Source organism: Toxorhynchites rutilus, chromosome 1, assembly GCF_029784135.1.
Source record: "Toxorhynchites rutilus septentrionalis strain SRP chromosome 1, ASM2978413v1, whole genome shotgun sequence".
Taxonomy (NCBI): Eukaryota; Metazoa; Arthropoda; class Insecta; order Diptera; family Culicidae; genus Toxorhynchites; species Toxorhynchites rutilus.
The window spans coordinates 164,089,481-164,114,673 of record NC_073744.1 but is presented as its reverse complement, the minus strand read 5'-3'; the positions used below and the strand labels follow the sequence as shown (position 1 = coordinate 164,114,673).

The 25,193-nt window shown below is 34.2% G+C and overlaps 2 protein-coding genes across 2 annotated transcripts in view; one reads left to right on the top strand and one right to left on the bottom strand.

The window, feature by feature from the left end:
* Positions 1 to 7,703, bottom strand: part of LOC129762892 (cytosolic carboxypeptidase Nna1) — a 114,298-nt gene extending 106,595 nt beyond the window's left edge. The window contains exon 1 of the mRNA XM_055761483.1: positions 6,598 to 7,703. Coding sequence (XP_055617458.1) covers positions 6,598 to 6,628 — 31 coding nt within the window. The 5' untranslated portion in view covers positions 6,629 to 7,703. The remainder of the gene's footprint in view (positions 1 to 6,597) is intronic.
* Positions 1 to 25,193, top strand: part of LOC129762894 (glutamine-dependent NAD(+) synthetase) — a 163,189-nt gene that overhangs the window by 106,925 nt on the left and 31,071 nt on the right. The gene's annotated exons all lie outside the window — the stretch shown is intronic.

Below are 25,193 nucleotides of genomic sequence, written 5' to 3'. Positions count from 1 at the left end.
TATTGGCCGAAAATATCATCAAAAAAGGAGGGCTTCAGTCTCAGCGAAGCAGTCTGAATACATATTGTCTCTAGAAGACATTAGTTCATTTGCGCTGGAAAATTCGAATGATTGTGACATTGAATTTCTATTATTTTGGCCCTACTATATAATATATTAACCTAGATCTTTCAAACGACCACTTCACAAATCGAAGGTTTTCCGGTTACATACCTTTTCTACTATTAGTTTAATGAATATGGTTTGAGTTACAAACAAAATTTCAAAGCTGAAATAAACAAATAGAGTTATCGCAGTTCCGCTTTTGTGTGAAGAACTTTCCTCCGATATTATGGTGAAGACATTTTCTCGGAGCATGTCAAGACTTTTGAAAAAAAAATCACCTGGCATCCCTGCGACGCACAACCGCTTGCATTTTTGTTTGTATTTGTTTTGATGACATCTGTACCGTTCGCCCCAAAGTATATAGAAAAAGCCTCCAGGTATGCTACATTACTCAATGCATTATTGTGAGTTCTGATATTCAATGTTAGCGTTTATTATATTTAATTAAAATTTTACAGCAAAAAATATAAATATGACAATTATATTGCAAATGGTTTGTGTGTTGGTTGTCTCGTTTCAAATACACTGGGTTTAGCAGTAAAACATATGTTTTCTATATTTATTTATAGCTTGCGTAATGAAACAAGGCATATCCGGAAATTTTATATGGGTTGCTCTCAAACGAGCAATTTGTGTGACCAACTAGCCCCTCTACATATGAAAAAGAATATTCATTAAAATTCAATAAAAATAATTTTAAAAGCGATTTTCATTAACACTCAAAGCTAATACGTACCAGAAACCTTTGTTTCACGTTTGAGCCGATTTTTTTTCATAGTTATCATCCAGTTTTAGAACACGTGAATGATTTTTGGCAAAATCGGAACCATGTCCGTATTTTTTAACCTACTCAATGAAAAGTTTTTCTAATTTGCTTTTTTTTGTATCAGCAATTCACTATTTTTCATCCATAGATCGCTAATTTTCTGGACGCTCTGACGCCATATGATCAACTAGCCCCGCCCTAAGCTACCCACATAATCAGATTATGATAGCTTGAGTAGTCGCGATCTTACAGGGCTATAAAGTTATTACAAACAATGTTCCGGACAACGTGGTAACGAAGAAGTTAATGCTATTTTTATCTATAATATATTTTTGTAGTCATAGATTGATTCGACTCATGCTTATATTTTTGTGGGTCTTAACTATTTAGACTTGTGTTTAAAAATGATACATGATGACTTTTTGTCTTCTTATGCATGATTGAATAAACAGAAGAAAAGGGTAGTGATGCCTTCAATGGTATTTTTGTGTACATTTTTGAACAGAATGCGGTACCGAATTCTACCACGTTATGTCATCTAACCTGTTTAAAGGATACGAGTACATACAGGAAACGGTTTTTCCAGGGCATCCATTTGATGTATCAAAAGAGAAAAAAAAATACAGATTTTGAACAATAAAAAAACTCAATTTAAATGCAATTACTACACACAATCACAGTCCTATGTCAAGATCCCGTCCGTGCCCCTAGGCTCAGACCCATCAACTTTTTTCGTTGTAGATTTTTGCAAAGCTTCGCAAAAAAAACGTGTTATTCTATTACGTAGAATGGAACACGTTGTTCAAATCCCCCAACGCATGTTACAATTTGACAAACTCCTCGCAGAACATATGAAAGTCGATCTTTTTCATTTTGTTTCTATTTTTTGTCGTAAAAATTTTCCTTGTGTGGTGAGAATATAACAAATTAAGATCAGATCAAATCAGACAACCCGTTCTCGAGAGTTATGTGCGGTCATACATAATTTATCACACATTTCAAAAACCTGTTTTATTTATATATTTTTTATATTTTTTTTTAACTTCAATTTGAACAATTTCGAAAATGGATGCTTTCAGAAAATATATTATTATACTAGCGAACTTCGTCTCGGCCACGTTTGATTTTTTGGTTTAGATTATTTCGAACACTCATGTTTCCCCCTTAAGTTGGTTTTCTGAACGCGATCTATATTTGCGATCGTTAATAGAGAACGCCACTCTAACTCCAATTAGTTATTGAAACAAACACATTCAAACGCAATTGATATCAATACTTACAATACTTTTTTGAGTTTTTCTATTTTTAAAATAATTATTCAAATCCGTCCTTCCATTGTCGTGTGAAATCGTGATGAACAAACACCAAATCATTTTTATTCAAATAGATATACAAAATTCGCTCAATAAATGACATTTCAATTTATATGTTTTTCCAACTTCCCGATTGAGTATCATAAGCTACAATTTTTTTAAATACCGTTCATTATTGCCAATTATTGCCGGCGAAAACGAAAATCATTGAAATTTAAGAATGAATTCTTTAATAAAATTATTGGGTAGCAGCAACCGTTGCGGAGCAAACTTTCATCTACAGTTTTCACCGAAGAACACAGCTCTCATACCTGAATAATATCTTCATTATATACGGCTTGAAATACGCTACACTTTGATTTCACTTTGAACCCGGAAACAATGCTCGAACCTAATAAAATTAAATGATCGATCGGAAAAGTCACCAATAAGTTATAAAAAAGTTATAAAAATCAATTATCGGATATAATTCTAGAACGCATCGAAGAATTTCAAATAACTATTCAGTAAAAAGTTTGGGGGCCTCAGGTTCATCTAGATAGATGGTTTTAGATTGTTGGTAGATGACACGTTCGATCACAGGCGCTCAAATATTCGCTTCCCTACACCATTATTGCACCGCCAGACGACGGCATGAAAATCGAACCGATGCTCCCATCGAACAAAATTGCACCACTGTTTGCCTTTTTTTCCATTCTTCCATTTCTCCTTTGTATCGTGCATAATTTCTGTAAAACCTCTCAGCATCAAGAAAGAATGTTGTCCGCTCGCTACCTGAATTGAGACTGTGGTTGTTGTTGTTGCGTTGAATTATAGAGTCTTTAAGCTTTATCAGTTCACTCGTCTCCAGCCATCTCTCTCTTGAGAAAGACCCTTTTTGATTTTAATACGTTCAGCTGTTGGCAGTACTAGTTGGAATTCATCGAAACTAGTTGCTAGGTAGAACCTCATGGTACAGATTTTCTCCCAGTCCTACCAGACCCAGCCATAACTTTCTTCACGCGAAAACCTGCTTCGGGGTTCCATTTACTTGCTAAGATTTTTTTTTAACTCAACATTCTTATTAATGATTTGCACTTTACAATTCGCTACAAATATGTATTTTCGTTGCGTTTATGAAACGAATCGCAGATTGAGATAAGTCCCTTCAAGTGTTTTTCGGTAAAATAAACCCTTATTCCGTAATCCGATCGAATTTGAAATTAGCACAATATTGCGTTCTTTAAGAGGGTATTCTAGTCTAGAAACATGAAAAAAAATCAATGTTTTTCTTCATATTTCTCTAATTCAGACATTTAAGAATATACCATAGAAGAGACTTTTCGAAAATATTATTATTTACCAAATTATAGCCATTTTAGTGATGCGATATCCATTCTAAAGGGTGTGTCACATCAAATTGCATCACGGAAAAAACGCTGTAGAAATTTAATATCTTCAGCTTTCGCTTATAATCAGATAAGAGTGTATAGATCACGTTGGCCAAGTTTTCGTAAATTTGGAAAAATGTCGTCGAACGAAAAAGAGCGTCGTGAATTAATCCTGTGCACTCATTTCGAGAATCCGGAGTTGTCACATCGGGACATCGGTAAGATGCTGGGAATCGTCCAATCCACGGTCAGCAGAGTACTAAAACGATACTTCGAGAACCTAACCATCGACCGGAATCGGTGAAGAACGGCAAAAATGGATGCTCCGTCAGTGAAAAAGATCACAAGCGCCAAAAAGTACATGGTGTGGCAAGCGATCTGCTCTTGCGGAAAGCGGAGCGCCCCCTTCGTGATGACCGACACGGTAAACGGGCAGGTTTACCTTAAGGAGTGCCTACAGAAGCGCTTACTACCACTATTGAAGCAGCACGAGGGCTCGACCATCTTCTGGCCGGGTCTCGCTTCGTGCCACTATTCAAAGGACGTGTTGGAGTGGTACGAAGCCAACGGGGTCACCTTCGTGCCAAAGGAAATGAACCCGCCCAACGCGCCGGAGCTTCGCCCAATAGAGAAATATTGGGCGATTATGAAGCAGGCCCTCCGGAAGAACCCAAAAGTTGTCAAATCGGAGGCGGACTTCAAGAGAAAATGGATTTCTGTTCAAAAAAAACTACAACCTGACGTTGTACAGAACCTTATGGACGGGGTAAAGAGGAAGGTGCGAGCATACGGGCTTGGGCTCGAAGTATGAATAAAAAGAAAATGCCAAAAGTCGTTTAATAGTTTTTATTTTACTGTCTAAAATTTTCAAATCGATCGGTCTACTGGGCGAATTTCTACAGCGTTTTTTCCGTGATGCAATTTGATGTGACATACCCTTTAGTACGGCCATAACAATTAACTTCAAACGCGTTTTTCTTGAAACATGTTTTTTCAAACTGGCTGACACGATATAAGTTCTACTTATCCGATCTATGTTTATATGAATACAATCTGTATGCATCTCTCTATCGCATGAACCTATAAAAAACCATAATTTCGTTACTTTACTATTTTATAAATATCAAGAAACTTGAAAAAAATGTTGTAAACATCATTTTTTTTCTTCAAATTTCTGCCATTTTGTCGAAAAGATGTTTTTGATTTGTCCGAGGTTCATGCGATAGTGGCGATAATACTGATTCAGAATCTGTTCGATTTGTTTGATTCAGATAACCAGAAGGGCTGAAATCGTGTACGCCATGGCACAATTTTTCTTTGAACCCCCTCACTTGATCAGCTTTTAATTATGGATATATTTTTTTCCGTTCAATTTTTGTTTTATTGTTGAAAGATACAAATAGTGATATAATGGATGGTAAAAATATTCGTTGTTTTACTTTTTCGGAGCTCGAAGAAACGTCCGAAATATGTGTCTCTATCTATTAAGGATAATCTGATCGAGTAAAATCCTATCGGATTGTGCAAATGTTGCAACCTTGAAATGCAGAATGCAAAAGTGTATCTCGTTCGGATTGCGATATGTCAAATCCGATCAGGTTCCGTGATATGGATTAATATGTAGTCCATGCATTGTAGTATTTTTCGTGATGTTTCGTCTCTCATGAACGGTGATTTTCGACATCTGTAGCAATCTACTAATTCATGTGCATCAAGGATTAATCTTTCTTTTAATTAACCAGCAGTAGCAGCATGAATATTCCAGACAACACAAAAGGAGCGTATTACAAAAATTACCAGACATCAATGAAGAACAACTAGATCTCCAGAGATACGGTTCCTACACTCATGGAAGAATTTGTTGTTCGTTTCAATGTTCAGAAATCCTTGAGAGATCTCGAAAGAAAACCAAACATCCAACATTCTTTGTGTTATTGGGTGTCTGACGGATTTAATGGCCCTCTATTATCGATTGGAATAAATTGATGGATCCTATTTCATGTGCGTTACCTTCAAAATACACGTTTCAGGAAAAAAGGTTCAATCATATGAAAAAATATGGATGTTTGACCGAGCAGCACTCTCAGGCAGTTCAGTCTTTTTTTTTGATGAATACTGAGTACTCAGGGCGGGTGTGAAGTTCACAAAATCGTGTAAATAGATCTCATCCAATTTTGACTATTAACTTGAATGTTTTACTTGACAAAATCACCCTACGTATCCACGTGGACATTATTAAAACCCCCTCCCCCCTTAAATTGTCCACGTGGTATGTGGACACCCCCTTACTTTATTGTGTTGCTGTCTGGGTAAGGTTAATGAATAAATTCAACTAGAAGACGAAGCCAGCCTTTCTCATGATGTTTCCTTTCGTACTGTTGATTAAAGCTTGTTTCGTTTAGAATTCGGAATCACAAAACCAGTTGTATTTCGGGATTGGTTAAAAGGAAAAACATGTTTTAGTATCAAAATACAGATACTTTATTGTTCTTTCAGAAAAAAAATATTCCTTCACACTTTGAAAATGTGTAAGTTATAACGAGAGTACGTTATATCGAAGTTCCCCTGTATAATCGCATGTGGCTGTGTGTCAGCTACGGAAAAGACCGCCGCGATAGTTTATATCTTGATCTTCCCGAAAAGAAAAGAAGAAGAACGATAGCGATGCATATACAAGGCCGTGTGTGCATTGGAAAACAAAAACGAAACAAATTAGCCAGCTTGTGTATTGTTCTCGTGAGGCTAAGAATGAAAGAAGGAATACGTCAACAATGCGGTCGCATAGCGATCGGTCTGTATGGGTTGTAGCTGATTTATCCAGTTTTTGGATGGTTATCTCTTTCAAATATTTCCAAACGTTCACAGATAGATGTGTTCATATGAGTCTACAGTAATGCTCACTGGCTTTTGTCTCTACTCAAAAAATAGTATCCTCGAAAGTGCTGAATAGTATCAGCCGTTACACCTTAAGTCCCTTTTTTGTGTATAGATTTTATGACAACACTATAATCATACATGCAACACAATGCACATTTTCACTTACCCTCGTTAAAATTGACCGGTGCGTCCATCATATCAACGATGATTTTTGGCAGCTTTTTTTATTTTTCACGGTTTTTAACCGACTCCACGGTCCATTATTCCGGAAAATACACCACTTTCAAAACCTCTTCACTTCACGTCCCAACGTACTTTGCACAAATCGAAAAACCGTAAAAACCGAGAGAATACTTGAATTTTCGTTTACCAGTGCTTCTACACTACACTGAATGAGGTTAAATAAGGATGTGCAGGAATTTGCACCGCTTTTCTGACGGTTTCGCTAAATGTCAACCAAAAACACAATGCACACGGTCGGTCGTGTTTATCTTGCAAGGCTGCTCAATTCATTGGCTGCTTCGATGGAAGATTTTCCCCTTTTGCTTCGCCTTCTTTCCAATATATGCAAGGTTGAAATGCCTCAAAAAATGCAAAAAATGATATTCCAGCAGAGTTTGGCTGAGCTACCGTAATCCTGCCTTCGTCTCTGCTGTTAATTCTAGTTTCTCAGGCCCGTTTGATGTCAGAATCTCGTGCCATGACCTCATTTGCGCCGAAGCAAATGACAACGCTGCTCCCGGTGTAGTTTTCCCAGGAAAGGTACACGACGACAACTTCTTCGTTGAGTGGATCGCTGCGGCATGAATCAACATTTGCTGGGAAAAATTTTTGTCTGCCGGCATCCCATTCGTTCGTTGTTATTAAAACGGTGCGGGGCGGTCAAGTTTACCTTCGTCACGAATGGTGACATGCTCCACTTTTTTTCCATTCCAGGTCACCACCGATTTGTTTCGAATTATCAATTGCAATTAGTTGCAATTGATTTTTGTTTCTGACTGAATCCTTCTGTCTTTCAATAGCAATCATCAATCGTAACGTCACAACCAGAGATTTTTGCCAGACAGCAGAACAAATTTACAATCTCCCACACCTCAACAAACTTATCGCTATAAGTAGATCTCGCAGTCAAAACCATACACTCGAGTCGCTGTCCACGTCCGCGCTGCTTCCGCCGACCCGTAACGAATGTTCGAACTCGAGCGGAAACGTCATCCGCACGCGCCCGCCAAGGAAGAAGCTCCCAGACCCGGTGGTGGTTCTTATCTTCCAAATATCTCCCGACCGACTGAATATAAAACCGGTGCCACGTTCACAGCCAACGACCTACTCTGTCCTGTCTCCCCCATTTCCCTTCGCCCATAGCAGCCCCCCGAAGCCTCATCCAACGGAATAGCGAATCCTTAGCATTTTTTCGCTGTGGCGGAATGTCGACTTGTTCCTTTATTGTTGTTTTCGCTGCTGCTGCCGCTTCTCACTCCTATTGGACTTTGCTCTCCCTGTGCGATTCGGGTAGCTAGGATACTGATTAAATTTAATATAACAATTCAATTCGCTGCTAGCATCCACCCACGGCCAGGCGCGGAGAGAATAAAGGATACCACCACCACCACCGTTCGTGTGTGGCCAAAGCAGTCGCCAAAATAGTTCCGATTGATCACAATTCCCGTTTCGTTTCACGAAACGGGCGAGCAAAGGCAATGGTGCCTTTATGCCATCATCATGTCATAGGCGATGAACCCGAAGACATGTAGCACCCACAACACCGTCCCTCTCCCCTTCAAAACCACCCACCCTCAACGATTAGTTAGCCCGGGCTTACGGGTAACGATCCAACAAGAAGCTAGAAGCTCTGTCTCTCTCTCTCTCTCGTAAGCCCTTTGGGGCATTAGTCTTCCTGGCCTGCTGCACACATGAAGAGGCCACGAGCAGCTAACATACCCGCAAACACATCCACTCTTCGGAGGAGTAAAGGAGTAAAGGGACATTCAACATCGGCTCTGGCTGATGTTGAACACAAAACAGCACAGTTTTCTATGGGTGTTTTTTGCTTCTTGAATTTCGCCAACGTAACTACGAGTGGGTGTGGGTGCGAGTCACCCACCCACCCGCTCACTTTTGGAGTATCTACTGCTAGACTCTTTGAGGCTTCAGGGCGACGACAACTACCAGCTCTCGTGTATGAGGAATTAGCTAGAATTCGCTGTTTGAGAGAAAAAAAAGTGGACGGTCTGCACACATAAGACCTTAATTATTATTCATATTTTCTATGTTTAGTAGTCGACGGATGAATTTCGTTCGTGCAGAAAATGGGCTGCGGGGCCAAGATGTGCAGTGATGTGTACATCTCGGAGATTATTAATAATCAAATCGAGCATGGCGATACAGCGTTGAAAGCGAAGATATTTAATTTGTTTTCAGTCTTGTTTCGTTCTTTGATCCTTGGATGGTTTGAGTCTTTGAATCTTGTTGACGGTTCATTGCTTGCTGAATGCATTACTGCTTATTCAGAACAACAAGCAAACTAGCGGCTCTTGACAGCATGAACGATTTAGTGAATAGTGAACAGCGTAGCAATTCACCAGTACTATACAATTAGCTGCGATTCGAACATCAAATAGTGAAAAATAACATCGGTTACTTCCTACACTTATCAAGCAATTTCATCATTCCCATCTTCCGGTAGTATTTGAATTCCCCGTCTGAACAATGACACGTCTTTTGGGTCTGTCCAAGAATCGACCCGTGTTGTAGCACCTTCATAAGAATGGAAGCGGTGTACCTTAACCTCCAACATGTGGCCGAGCGCTGTCGTGTTGTGTAACCACTTTGTCGTACCTTTCTGCTCGTATAACGGCTGAACACAACAAAATCTGGACACATGATAGGCTATGCCCTTCATTTATCTTGTGAGTGAACAATTTTGCAATTTCACTGAACTCGTATAGAGTGTATAGAATTCCAAGAATAGACTGTGTTATTCCAAGAGTTGTCGGGCAATCGCGACCTTATTTTGCTCATGTGACTAGGTTAAGCGAAGTAAAGCCGTGATAGATCGTGGCAAATTGGCAGATTCTTGTTTGAAATAAATGTTAACTACAAGAGTTCCGGAACAACAATTTCATTTACTGAATTATATTGGATTCGATGGATGTTTCGTCATAACAAATGCAGTTGATATACATATTAATTGCTTCTCTGCACTGACTCAGAGGGTATATGGTGAGGAACTTCGACTTCGAAGTTTAGGGTTCCTCCACTCAGAAACTAAAATTTGAAATTTTGAAAATAAAAATTCTAAAAATTAAATATTAAGAAAATTGAATTAACAAAACACAATAAAAAAATTACAATTCCTAAAATTGAGAAATTTTAAAAATTGCAAAAATAACAAAAAAAATGGAAAGGAGGGTTTTTTTTAAAATTTGATAAAATCCCAAAAATTGAAAATGCCGGAAATTGAAAGTTCCGCAAATTGAAAAATTCCGAAAACATTGGAAATGGGAAATTTGGAAAACTGAAAAAAAAATCAAAATTGAAGTTTTCTCAAAATAAAAATGGCAAAAATTAAAAATTCCGAAGAATGAAAATTCGAACTTATAAAAAGGTTGAAATCCACATTCAAAAATCTCTAATATACAAAAGACCATACAAATTGCCAAAAATTGCAAAAAATCAATTTTCAAAATTGAATAAAAAAATAAAAAATTCGAGAATTGAAAATTCCGAAAATTGAAAAAAAGAAGAGAAAAGAAATGGGGAATTTCGAAGATTCAGAATTCCGAAAATTCATAATACCTGAACTCTAAAACTCCGCAAATTTATTTTTTTCAAAGGGAAAGGTTTTTAAAATTTCAGTTTCCTCAGAATGAAAAATTAGGAAAAATAATAAATTTTAAAAATTTTAAAATAAAAAAAAATTGAATTATATAAATGAAGAAATTCGTAAATGGAAAATTTCGGAATCAAAAATAATTCCAAAAATACATTTATAAAAGTGAAAAATTCGTTAAAATAAAAAAATCCAAAAATTGAAAGAAATTAGAAAATTTTACAAATTAAAAATGCTAAATATAAAAATGCAAAAAAGCCAGAAATTGAAATTTTAAAACATGAAACTAAAATTTCGAGAATTTAAAATGTCAGAAGAAATAAAAGGTGAGAAAATCCGTAAGTGAAACAAAATCCCGAATTAAAAATTAGAAATATTAAATATTCCGAAAATAGAAAACCCCTAGATTTAGAAAATCCAAAAATAAAAAAAATTTAATTTCGAATTTTTTCAAAGTTAGGAATTTAAAATCACTGAGACATTCCGAAACTTGAAAAAATTCTAAAATTTCTAAAACTTAGAAAATTAAACGACTTCCGTAAAGAGATCAGAATTTTGAAAACATTAAAATAATAATAAAATAGGATTAAATGAATCAATTAAAAAAACAAAAAATTTCAGAAACGGGAATTTGATTATTATGAAAATTAAGAAGATTAAATATGTTAAAAAAAATTTCAAAAAAATATGCTGAAACCAAGAAAATGAAGAAAAATTGATAACATTGCAGAAATAAAAAATAAAAAAAAAATTAAAATATAAAAAATAATAACAAAATTAAGTGAGTTTGGAAATAATTGTATGAATTAAAAAATTGAGATAGTAGAGAAAATTACAATAATTGAGAATTTTGTGAGAACTCAGAAAAATTGAGACAATTGAGAAAATTGAAAAAAATGGAGAAGATTAAAAGAATTGAGAAAATGGAGACAATTGAATAACATGAAAAATACAGAAAGGAAAACTGGGGAATATAAAAAAATGTGTAAGATGAGAAAATTGAGAAAGTTGAAAATATGAACTAAATAGAGAAATATGAAAAAATAGAGAAATTTGACTACTGAATAAAAGAAAATTGTGAATGTTAAGAATATAAAGAACTTTGAGAACTACGGAAATCAAAAGCTCCGAAAAAAGATATTCAAAAATTCAAAAAAAAAACAAAATTTGAATATTTGAAAAACTCCAAAGCAATGAAATTGAAAATTCGAAAAATTTTAAATTAGAAACACCAAAAGTATAAAAATCCTACAGAAGCACAAAAAGTGAAAAAATTTGAACTTTAATAATCGGAAAAAAAAACATTTTAAAAAAATCGTAAAACTAAAAAATCAAAGTTAAAAAATATAAAAATTGTCAAATTGAAAAAAAAACAAAAAACCAAAACACTAAAAATTAAAAAATTAATAATTGAAAATTGAAACATGCAAAGCTCAAAACATTTTAAATATTGTTATATTACAAAAAATACAAATAGAAGCTTAAAATAAAAAAAACAATTCCAAAAATTTAAACACAACTTGATATAAATATAGAATCCCAGATTTAAAAAAAACAGAAAATTGAGAAGTCAAAAAAAATTAAAACTTCGAAATAAAAAAACTGAAAACCGAAAATGAATAATCAACAAACATCCGAATTTGAAACAACAAAATGGAAAAAACAAAAATCCGAAAATTGGGAAATCCAAAAAACTAAAGTTTAAGACTTAAGTAATAAAAATAAAATTAATTCATGAGAAACGAAAAATTCGAAATTCGAAAAAGGAAAATGGAAAAATTGAACAGTTTAAAAATAAAAACTCCGAAATTAAAAAGCAACAGAAAATTAAAACCGAAAATGAGAAAACAACAAAAAAAAACAAAAAATTTGAAAATTTAGAAATCTAATACACAATTCAAAAATCAAGAACTTCGAAACTCAAAAGTAAAAATCAAAGAATGAGACACTTAGAAAATTGGTAAATCCAAAAAAAATTGAAAATAAAATCAAATACTCTAAATTGAAAATGAAAAGTCCGAAATAAAAAAACTGAAAATTGAAAAATCCAATAGACTTAAAAATCAAAACTCCGTAATTAAATAGAAACCGAAAATAATAAACCAAAAATGAAAAGAAAATAAATGAAACGAAACAAAAAAAATCATAAATTAACAAATTCAAAACAAATGAAAAGTTGAAAACTTAAATCTGAAAACAAATTGAAAGAAACAAATATTCCATGATTTGAAAAAAAAATCAAAATCCCAAATACTAAAAACTGAAATAATGCAAATAAAAAAAACTCGAGAAACACGATAAAGTAAAGAATTAAAAAGTCCTTGGGTTGCGAAATCCGAAAAATTGAAACATTGAATAATTATAAAATTGAACTCTGGGAATAAAAAAAACAAAATCACAATATATTCAAATTTAAAAAAATTAAATCAAAACCTTGAAATTGAAAAAACTTAGACAAACAGGGATATAAAAATCTAAAAAAATTTAAAATTTCAACTTCAAAAACGAAAAAAAATAAGAGAAAAAAATTTAAAAATCCGATTTATTAAAAAAATATCTGGAAATGAAAGAAACTCAAAAGAATCGAAACAATCGAGAAAATAAGAAAAATTGGAAAATGGGAATTACAGGTCGGACTCGATTATATGTGATTCGATTATATACAATTTTAGACTCGATTATATACAGTTTGAAAAAAAATATTTTTTTTTATATTTCAAATATGACCTACTTCAAGAAGAAATGTAACCTTTCAACGTTAAGGTGTAATTTAAGTGATTAATTCATATACAGTGGGGTAAAAATCGTGATTTTTGAAGATTTTGCTTGAATTTTCACCAAGAATTCATTATATCGATATTGCAGCCAAATTAAGATAGATAGAAGTTGGGTGTCAAAGAGCAAATTGTAGAGCGGTTAGAGAGCTTCAATTTGAACAATCCAGTTTAATAAAAAAAATCCGGATGATATTAATAATAATACATTAACAATTACTAACTTTTAAGTTTTTCACTTCCAAAATGTTATTAAAATCCATTAATTTAGATGTTCCACTACTATATCCTGTATCAAATTTTCTCATCTTTTAAATGAAAGCAACAGAACCGTCTTCCGTAGCGTACTTTGTAATGTAGAGCCAGTTCGAGGCAACAGAGTCCGAAACAAAAAAAAAAAGTTCTATAACACTGTCATTGTTGAAATTCGAACATATGCGTAGAAGGATTTTTTCCATCGAATATGATCGTCTACCACCCTCTGAGAGAATCTGGATATTTTTTTTTTCATGTATTTTCTGACTTTAAGGGGATGAATCAAAAATCAAATTCCTTTTTTCTATTCAATAACAAAAAAGAAAAATACATGCAAAAAAAACCAATAAAAAATATTTTTTTGATTCGATTATATATAGTGGAAAGAAATCAGTAACTGTATTTAATCGTGTCCGCGCTGTAATTGAAAAAATCAGATAATTTAAAACTCCGAAAATGAAAAACAAATACTGAAAACCGGAAAATCTAAAAAAAAACAAAATTCCAAAATTTAATAAACATTTTTAATTAAAATTTTTAAAAGAAGCAAATCTAAAAAAATCAAAGGCATCGGAAATAAAATATAATACTAAAAAATACAAAAAAACTAACAATCCAAAAATTTAAAAATACAAAAAAAAATAAAAATAAAAAACAAATCTCCGAAAATGAATAAACATCGAAACAAACAAAAAATCGGAGAAAAACAAAAAATATAAGTCCGAATAATTGAAATCCAAGATTTAAAAAAACAGAGACTTGCAAAATCTGAAAAATTAAGAAACTTAACTCCGTAACTGGGAAAATACACGAAACAAACAAATTGGAAAATCTGGCTTAATAATGGCTCAAAAATTTTAAAAATCCAAGAAACTCAGAAAAAGTAAAAATTTAAAACAAAACTCTGAAATGAAAGAAACACGAAAGAAACAAAATAACCGAGAAAAACAGTAAAATAAAAAATGTGAAAAATTGAAAAAAAAATAGACTACCTAATAAAAAATCGGGAAAATAAAAACTCCAAAAATGAATTATAAAACACGAAAAAACCAGAATATCTGAAAATAAAACATACAGAATTTGAAAAATTTTAAAATTCCAAAATTTAATAAAAATGCGAAAATGAAAAATATAGCAAAAGCAAATGGCTAAAACCCGAATTCGAAAAATTTGAGATTTAAAAATACAGAAAATTGATGATTAAAAATTAAGAATAAAGACTCCAAAACTTAAAAACGTAATAAAAAAACCAAAATTGGAAAATAAAAAATCCAAAAATTATAAAATAGAAAAAAAATAAAAACTTAAAAATTAAACGCAAATTTTCGAAAAAGAAAAAACCAATCTCGAAACAAACGAAAGATCCGAGAAAAGCATGAAAATTCAAAATCTGAACAATTGAGAATTCGAAAATCTAAAATTCAAAATTGTTAAAAAAATTAAATTTTCATTTCTAAGAATAAAAAAAAGGTCCGAAAATTGAAAAAAATTGAATCAAAAGTCCAAAAATTTAAATTCCAATATTATAAATCTCCCACGATCCAAAAATTGGAAAATATTTGAAAAAAAACATAAAATTGAAAAAAAATGAAATTAAAAAAAAATTCTAAACTTCGAAAATAGAAAAAAACATTTAAAAAAATATGAAAATTTGAAAATTCTATTGAATTTATATTATTAAATTAAATTCAACTGAAAAATTATAATTGAAAATAATTGAAAATAAATTATGAAATTATAGGAACAACTCCAAGAATAAAAAATTAAAACTCAATAAAATTACAGGAAAATTGTGTCCGTGACACAACCGTGAAGTCGACGTAGGACCTCGTGAGGCTATTTTTGTATATTGATTTTGGATATGTTTGAAAAATTCCATTATTAAACTCTTTGATATCAATTTGGTGGCCCTGAATGTGACCGTTTAGTGTCATTGTTGGATATAGTTTGCTCACAATCGAGCGATGGTGACAGGAGAATAGTTATTAGGTTATCATCCCACTTCGACAGAAAATGTCTTCTGGATTGGATAAGATATGTTGGACACAGCATTTCACACATTTTCATAAAATAATGAAAAGTATGTTTGAAGGGGAATAAATTGTTTTCCCATGTGCATTTTCGCTTCAAACCAACATCATAATTATCATCAGAATAAAGAGCATTTACCAGGCTTAATTGAAAATTTCTCCGAGGGAAAATGCGTGCCATTCAATTTGAAGTAATACATAAACAAAACACAACAAAACAAACATTCCACCTTCAGCTATCGGTAAAAAAGGGAAAAAATATCGTTGAATAAAAATGAAATAAACACCGACGAATGCGACGACACAAAATTGCAAACAACGTCAGCGCTAGCCGTGTTCGTAGCCTGTTTCTTAAATTATGCTCCGAAATTCGTTCTCAAACATACAACTCTGCCCCCTTTTCATTATTCACCAGTTTTCAGCAACAGAGAAAGCTGCTGCTGATGACGAGCAGAGGAAGCTCGAATAGATTATTGGCGTATTTTCACCGACAACGAAATGAAGACCCCTCCCTATGGAATGTGTGAGGGTATCTTGAGGAGACCGAAGAAACGACAACGGTTGTGTGTGATGCCGGCGGAAGACGACGATGAAGAGCCGGATATTTGTCATGCTCCAGGAGGTATTATTCTGCGCTGCTTTTAATACGTGTGATTTATATGTGGGTGAAAGTTGAAACCATGCGTCCCCATAAAACCCGAATGACCCAAATGGAGCCGCACTGTCACTCTCAGTTCCCAGTTCAACAACCAGACTGATGATGACTGGTAAAACGCTGCTTCTACGACCATCAGTCATAGAACCGGAAAGAAGCACCGGAAGAAGAGCAATAGCTGTTTCCGGCTATTCGCAGATTTCGTGAACCATTTTTATTTTTGCCGTTATTCCCAAAATTGTTCTCGAACGGACAAAAAGAGCATCCATTGTGGACACAATTGCGCGACAATAAATCAACATTTTGGGCCTCAAAAATTGATCTCTCGAGAGTCGTTGAGTAACGTAAAAATAAACCGTACAACTCCGTGTTTTTGAGGGGTCAAAAATATAAAAACAACTTCGCCGCAGAAACGAATTTATAATACAATGGCGGACATATCAGCAGTCATGATAAAAACTGGAAGAATTTATCGCCACCCGAAGGGAAGTCGCTTTGTTTTGTTTCTCTCGTTTCTTTGTTATGGTTTGCTGTTTTTTCCGCTTCAAAATCACTCTTGTGGCGGGGGAGGAACAAAAACGACAAAAAACGCGAGCAAGCATTAACAATGCACACGTTGAACACTTTACGACCCTTTGTAAATTCCGATGGCAGCCGTATGGGCGGAATTTGCATACATTCCTTCTGGTCTTTCGGGTTCTTTGTGAGAACGCAAACACCACAGTTAATCAAAGAACAACAACTCGCGTGTTGTTCTGTCTTTCGATCCGTGCTTTGGGCTCTGGTGGCAGTCGTGAAATAGTGTAAGAGAAAGCGAATTTATTGGGTTCGGGATTTGCTAAATGGACCCAAGTTACCATTAATCACCTAACATCGGCGCTGTCAGATCTGTCTTGCAGGGTGTATGTTATATTGGGTATTTGTGTCCCGAATGGGGTGTGTGGCACGATGGCACCACGGGACGGGGGTAAGTCAACGAACTGAAAGTAAACATGCAATCCGCCACTCCTTGCCGATATCAATCGGGTGCACAACATGACTTGGTTTACTTTGTATGCCGCCTTCGGATAGGAGTTGGAACGTTACAGACTATGTAGGTTATGAGCTCGAATCGATAATCGTTATGCATATAGGTAGGTTAACTTACGTAGTTAGCCTGAACGGTGCTGGAAATTCTTATAAGCGCAATTCATTTTTGGTCGTGTGTGTACATCCAATTGAACTACTTTTGGTAGAATGGTACGATACGTATTAATCTTACCATAAGGTGTTCCTATGCGATGACTCTGAGAGAGAAATTCAAAAAGAACACGACTAATACTTATTGTCAAGAATTTATCGATGAAATTTTCCGCTACATCTCCATTACACATGTTCAAAGGTTGCAAACTGCTCCAAACAGATGTTCGCCACTACGAACTTGTCTTGCATTTGAAGGTTTTTTTTTATTAAATCGTTTATTTTTACAGGCTCAGTTACATAAGTTTAAAGGAGCCAAACTCCTGACTGTATTGTTACAAGTATATATAAACATTTTTCCTTAATTCTAATGTTAATGGTGTAGAAAACCGATTACTCGCGGTCTACTCGAGTTTAGAAGGGTGACATATTTTCTTCAGGAAAAGGAAGGGATAAAAGGATATGTTAACAATGTTCACTCTCACATTCACACTCACATTCATTACACTCAATTCTTAAGCCTATCTTATATCTAATATGTATTTACATTTCACCTTATTCTATTGTTAATGAGAAGGGATTTGATTTCTCGCGAAGGAAAAGGAAAAGGAGAATATAAGGATATAAGGACAATCAGACACGAAGATCGATAACTTTTAGGAAGACATATATTTGGGACATGTAATCAAGGTCTAAACCAGCCAACACATCTCTCACCGGCACATTGGGCTGTCTTCCTCTGGCCCGAAGGGAGTTTTCTAAATTCGATCTGGCGACCAGATACACCTCGCACGACCAAACAATGTGCTCGATGTCGTGATAACCTTGGCCACAGGCACAGATATTGCTGTCGGCGAGATCAAAACGAAAGAGTAGCGCGTTTAACGAACAGTGATTGGACATAAGTCGGGAGAAGGTGCGAATAAAGTCCCGACTCATGTCCAGACTTTTGAACCATGGTTTGAGGCTAACCTTAGGGATAATTGAGTGGAGCCACCGGCCCAATTCATCTTCGTTCCATTTGCGTTGCCAGTTAACAATGGTATTTTTACGAACTAAAGAATAAAATTCATTGAAGGCGATTTGACGCTGGTAAATTTCGCCTTCAATTGCACCTACCTTTGCTAATGAGTCAGCCCTCTCATTACCCGGAATTGAGCAATGTGAAGGGACCCAGACAAAGGTAATGACATAACAGCGTCTGGTTAAAGCACTCAAAATTTCTCGTATTCTCTCAAGGAAGTACGGCGAGTGCTTTTCCGGCCTCACTGAACGGATAGCTTCGACAGAGCTAAGACTATCCGTTACAATGTAATAGTGTTCAACAGGTCGTGAGGCGACGCTGTCCAGCGCCCAGTGTATTGCTGCCAATTCAGCAATATATACTGAGCAAGGATTCTGAAGACTGTGTGAGGTGCTAAAATATACGTTGAACACTCCAAATCCTATGGACTCATTCATAGAGGACCCATCAGTAAAATACATATTATCACAATTGATATCCCCATACTTTGCATCGAAGATCGTTGGAACGATCCTCGATCGAAGATAATCTGATGTTCCATGGATATCCTGCTTCATGGACAGATCAAAATGCACAGAGGAATTGATGTAGTCTGGAAAACAAACACGGTTGGGATTATACGAAGAAGGATCAAGCTGCATGGAGATGAATTCATGATATGGACTCATGAACCCAGATTGAAAATTTAGCTCGATCAGCTGTTCAAAATTTCCGATCACCAATGGGTTCATAACCTTACACCGGATGAGGAACCGAAGAGATAATAAATTGAAGCGATCTTTTAGTGGGAGTAGGCCTGCCAAAACCTCGAGACTCATGGTATGCGTTGAGGGCATATATCCCAACGCAATACGGAGACAAAGATACTGAATTCGCTCGAGTTTAATGAGGTGTGTTTTGGCAGCTGATTGAAAACAGAAACTGCCATACTCCATCACTGAGAGAATAGTTGTTCGATACAACATTATAAGATCTTCTGGGTGGGCTCCCCACCAGGTGCCGGTAATTGAACGGAGAAAATTTATTCTTTGTTGGCATTTTTTACTCAGATACCTAATATGGACCCCCCGAGTACATTTGGAGTCGAACCAGACCCCTAGATACTTGAATGACATAGCATGAGTGATCGGTTTACCCAAAAGTTGAAGCTTTGGTTTTGCTGGTCTATGCTTCCTAGAAAAAACCACCATCTCTGTTTTCTCCGTGGAGAATTCGATCCCTAGCCCAATGGCCCAGGTTGAAAAATTGTTCAAAGTATCTTGTAAGGGTCCTTGCAGGTCGGATTCGTTTGATCCTACGACAGACACCACTCCATCATCTGCAAGTTGTCTTAGGCTGCAATTGTCGATGTCGCTTACATAGAAGTTGTACAAAGGGGGGCTTAAACATGAGCCCTGAGGGAGGCCCATGTAAGAGACCCGACCTACTGCCGAATCTCCGTGAGAAAAGTTCAAATGTTTCTCACAAAGCAAGTTATATAACATATTATTCAATAGAGGCGGCAGACCCCGAGAGTGTAATTTGTCTGACAAAACCTCTATTGAAACAGAATCAAAGGCCCCCTTTATGTCCAAGAATACTGAAGCCATTTGTTTTTTTTTCGGCGTAAGCCATTTGAATTTCTGAAGAAAGCAACGCAAGACAATTATTCGTCCCCTTGCCCCTGCGGAACCCATATTGTGTATCTGAGAGTAGGCCATTCGTTTCAACCCATCGATCAAGGCGAAACAAGATAATTTTCTCCAACAATTTCCGTATACAAGACAGCATTGCTATCGGGCGGTACGAATTGAAGTCGGACGCGGGTTTTCCGGGTTTTTGAATAGATATAACTCGTACTTGTCTCCAATCATCTGGAACAATATTATGTTCCATGAACCGATTGAATAAATTCAACAAGCGATGTTTCGTCACATCAGGGAGGTTTTTCAACAAGTTGAACTTAATTTTATCCGTTCCTGGAGCTGAATTGTTACAAGAAAGGAGAGCAAGGGAGAATTCTACCATCGAAAACTCGGAATCAAGATCGCACCTATCTTGAGGTATATCTCGAACAATTTTTTGCACAGGAGCGGAATCAGGACAGACCTTCCGTGCAAAATTGAAAATCCATCGATGTGAATATTCTTCGCTTTCATTCGTTGAGAGTGATTTCTCATGTTTCGAGCCACTTTCCATAATTTTTTAATTGACGTTTCAAACCTCCCACGAAATTTCGCCAATAAGCACGTTTTTTTCCCTTTGATCAAGTTTTTAAATTGATTTTCAAGGTCCAAATACGATTGAAAATTTTCAATGGTTCCACGTTTCCGAAAAGCTTTGAATGCGTTCGATTTATCCTGATAAAACTTGGAACATTGGCTATCCCACCATGGATTGGGAGGCCTTCGACGAATAGTGGAGCCTGGGATGGTTTTCGTTTGAGCGCGAACCGCGCTGTCATAGATCAAACGAGAAATGAAGTTATACTCCTCCAATGGAGGAAAACCATCGCTGGAATTGATGGCTAGAGCAATCGCGTCCGCATATTTTTTCCAGTCAATGTGTCTTGTGAGGTCGTATGCCATGTTTATTGATTCAGAAGAATTCAACCCATTGGTGATAGAAATTTTGATTGGCAAGTGATCACTACCGTTGGGATCCTGGATTACATTCCACTTGCAATCTAACGATAGTGAATTCGAGCAAAGCGAGAGGTCAAGAGCACTTGGGTTGGCAGGAGGTTTAGGTACACGTGTTGTTTCCCCAGTGTTCAAAACGGTCATATTGAAGCTGTTACAAAGGTCATATATCAACGATGAACGATTGTCGTCGTACTGTTCCCCCCAGGCAGTTCCGTGAGAGTTGAAGTCTCCCAAGATCAATCGCGGCTCAGGAAGAAGTGAGGACATGTCAACAAGTTGCTTGCGGCTAACCGCAGCTCTCGGAGGCCAATACAAGCTGACTATACAGAGGTCTTTGCCTCTGATGTTTGCATGACAAGCAACAGCTTCAATCCCTCCAATAGGTGGAAGGTCAATTCGAAAAAATGAGTGGCACTTATTGATCCCCAATAGCACCCCTCCGTATCTGTCATCACGGTCCAAGCATTTGAAAGTTGATGAATTTAAAATTCGACGAATATGAAATCTCACGATTTTTCATTTTACGTATTTAAAATTTCACGAATTTTTACGTCAAACTTGAAAGTAGACAATTCTAGAATTCAAATAATTTAAAATATTAATAATATAAAATTTAGCGAATTTCAAATTTAATTAGAATATTTACGATTTTTTTATTTTGTATTTTCAATTTTAGAAATTTGAAGTGCTCTGAATTTTTATTTATCAGAGTTTTCAATTTCCGGAATTTAGAATTTCTGAAATTTTCTATTTTCGGATTTTTTTTTGTAATTTGAAGTTTTGGAAATTTTCTGAATTTTCAGTCCTTGAATCTAGATTTAGATTTCGAAAGTAAACAAATCTAGAGTTCGATGAATTTGAAATTTCAATAATATAAAACTTCACAAATTGCAGATTTTTATTGAAAAATTTACGTTTTTTTTTATGTTCAAATTAAGAAATTTTCAGTGCTCTGACTTTTTATTTATCGGATTTTTCAATTTCCGGAATTTCAAATTTCTGAAAATATCTATTTTCAGAATTTTCTTTTTCGGTAATTTGAGATTTTATACATTTTCTGATTTTTCAGTCTTTGAATTTAGACTAAGATAGAAAGTAGGCAATTCTAGAATTTAATAAAATTGAAATTTCATTGATATAAAACTTCACGAATTTTAGATTTTGATTGAACAATTTACGTTTTTTTAGTTTCAATTTTAGAGATTTGAAATGTTCTGAATTTTTATTTATTGGATTTTCCAATTTTCGGAATTTTACATTTCTGAAATTTTCTGTTTCGGAAATTTGAGGTAATTTTTCTTTTTCTATAGATTTTTCAAATTTTTCAGTTTTTGAATCTTTAATTTTCTTTTAATTTTTGAGATTTTTAATTCCTATGTTTTTAGATTAATGAATTTAAAATTTCCGCAACAAAAATTAAAGAAACAAACTGTTTAAAAAATACAGAAAATTTAAAAATTCTGAAAATAAACAAACTCAAGAAGATGAGAGAAATATGGAAACTCTTTCCAACTCCGTAATATTGCTTTCAGAATTTCTAAATCTTCCATTTTCTAATTTTACGAAATATTTAATTTCAATTTTTTTTTATTTTTAATTTTTTCAAGTTCTATATTTCTGTTAATTCTCGAATTCATTCGAATTCTCTGAGCGCTTTTCCAAACTTTTTAACTTTCGTAGTTCCTTTTTTTTTATTTCGGTTTTAGAAATTTCCGAAGTATTCAGTTTTGGGATTTTTATTTTTTTTTGAACTCTGAAACTTTCACATATAAATTTTGGGAGTACTCAATTTTAATTTTTATATATTTCTGATTTTTTTTTTCATTTCATTTTATTTGAGTTTCCTAATGTTAAATTTTTTAGCTTTTTTTTGGATTTTTAATTTTTTTAAATGTTTTTTCTTTCAAATTCCGAGATTCAGAGTTTTCAGAATATTTGATTGAAATGAAAACGTAAAAAATAAAAAAAGATCCGAAAACTATAACATAATATTTAGTAATAATATTTCGAAAATGAAAAATTGGAAAAATTGGAAAATTGGAAAGTTACAAAAATTTAGAAATTTGAAAAATAGCGAAAATGGAATGTTCTCAAAATTTAATATATATGCATTTAAAATTCCGAAAATTGAGAAAAAATAAAAATAAAAACATACATTAATTGAAAAATCTCAATACTAATGGCGAAAATCGAGATAATCTTATTACTAAAAATAACGAAGAATAATAATCGATTTTTTTATTTTCAACTTTTGGGTTTTACATTTTTTCAATTTTTTTTTAGAATTTTTTTTATTAGAATTTACATTTTTGGTATTCCGAATTTCCGAAACCATTCATTTTTGCAATTTTTAGTAATCAGATTTTCTCTATCTCTATTAGTTTTTTTTTAGTTTTAGGAATTGCCTGAATTTTCAATTTTGGGAACTTTCCATTTCCGTGATGAAGTTTTCAGAATGTCCAAATATGTATTCTATTTTCTAATTTTTCAATTTACGAAATATTTGCCGGAATTGCCGGAATTTTAAATTTTTGGAAATTTTAGTTTACGATATTTCTAATCAATTTTCCGATTTATCGCTGTTTCATGTTTTTTCTTTTTTTAATTTTAGGACTTTTTCCGTCTTTTCTGCATTTTAAATTAACGCAATTTGAAATTTTAGGGATTTTAAACTTTTTATTTTCGTTTTTTCTTGTTTCCATTTTCTCAATTTTTTTAGTTTAAAAAAAAATCTTTTTTTTTTTAATTTTCCATTTTTCGGAATTTCTGAAACATTTGTTTTTTTGGAGTACTCCATTTTTATTTTAATATATTTATGATTTTTTTAATTTTGTTTAATTTGACTTTCCGAATGTTGAAATTTTTACATTTTAAATTTCAATTTCAAGATAATTGGAATGAAAACGTCAAAAACAAAACAAAAAAATAATAAAAATCCGCAAATTAAATATTTCGATAAAAATCCAGAAAATTGAAGATTAGAAATTGGAATTGAGAAGTCACGAAAATTGAAAAATTCTGAAAACGATAATTACGAAAATAAAAAAATAAATGAAAAAAACGCAGTTTTGATTACCGAAAATTACAAAAAAATTATATATAGTCGGATTATTGCATTTTCAATTTTTGAGTTTGAATTTTTTTGAAATTTTTGGGTTTCCAAATTTCTGAAACTTATAGTCTTTTAAACTTTCAGTAATCAGATTTTCTGATTCCTTAACTTGAAGATTTTTCTACTTTCGAATTTTTCTATTTTTAATTTTTTTTCGGATTTTGAAATGTCTGAATTTTCAATCTTGGGAACTTTTTATTTTCGTAATTTTTTGTTTTCAGAATTTCTTAATTTTCGTTATCATTTAATTTTTGGAATTTGAAATTTTCAGATTTCATATATGTATTTAGATTTTTCGGAATTTTGAAATTATAATTAGCGAAACATTATTTCCAAATTTTAATTACAAATATTTCGGTTTGAGATTTTTTGGATTTTTGAAATAATCGTTAGGGATTATGTTAAGCAGAAACTAGCCAATAGGACAAGCTCGCGCCAAAACGGCGCGTCATTAGGCAAATAAGCTGAGTAGACACTTTATCGTAATAAAAGGTGAGCACTTGCTCTGCCTCTTTTTCGTGACGATCTAGTGACTGTAAAGTAGTGGTTACCAATAAAGTTGTTTTTTTAAAAACTCAACCGCGCACGCGTATGTAATAACTGGTGTCAGAAGTGGGATGCCAGCGCGAGTGTAAAAGAAAAAAGTGATCAAGTGAAACTGCTCTGGAAAGGGTCACGCCCTGCAATATTCAGAAGACTCTTCTTGGAAAAGCGACGACACCCCTCTTAGACGAACTCATCTTGATCCGCTTGCAAGCTGGAACGGCTACTGTTGTAAGTACTGAAGCTTTTAAATAAAACCATAAAAAATGCCTGAAACCAGATCGGGATCGACCGAGTTAGAGCAAATTAAAGATACGGTGGCAGCGCTCACCGAAAAATTAAATAGAAACACTAACTCGAGCGTGCAACAACTGCAAGCCACCGTGGCGCAGTTGCAAGCACAGCTAAGGCAGGGACAGGATGCCTATCGGATACCTGATCCCATTAAAAATATGTCTGAGTTCTCGGGCTGCAAAAAAGAATTACATGCATGGATCGAGGAATTAGATGAAATCTTCGATACCTTTAGCGTCAAGGGGGAGAATGGCCTCCCAGACACAATCAATCAAATTTACCTAAGAGCCATTAAAAACAAAGTAAAAGGGGAAGCCCGCACCATTCTCTGTGCGAACGGCAACCCCAATCAAATCACAGAAATCAAACGAATATTGATTCAAAACTACGGTGATCAGAGAGATCTGAGCACCAACTTATCGCTTCTCTTCAATTCAAGA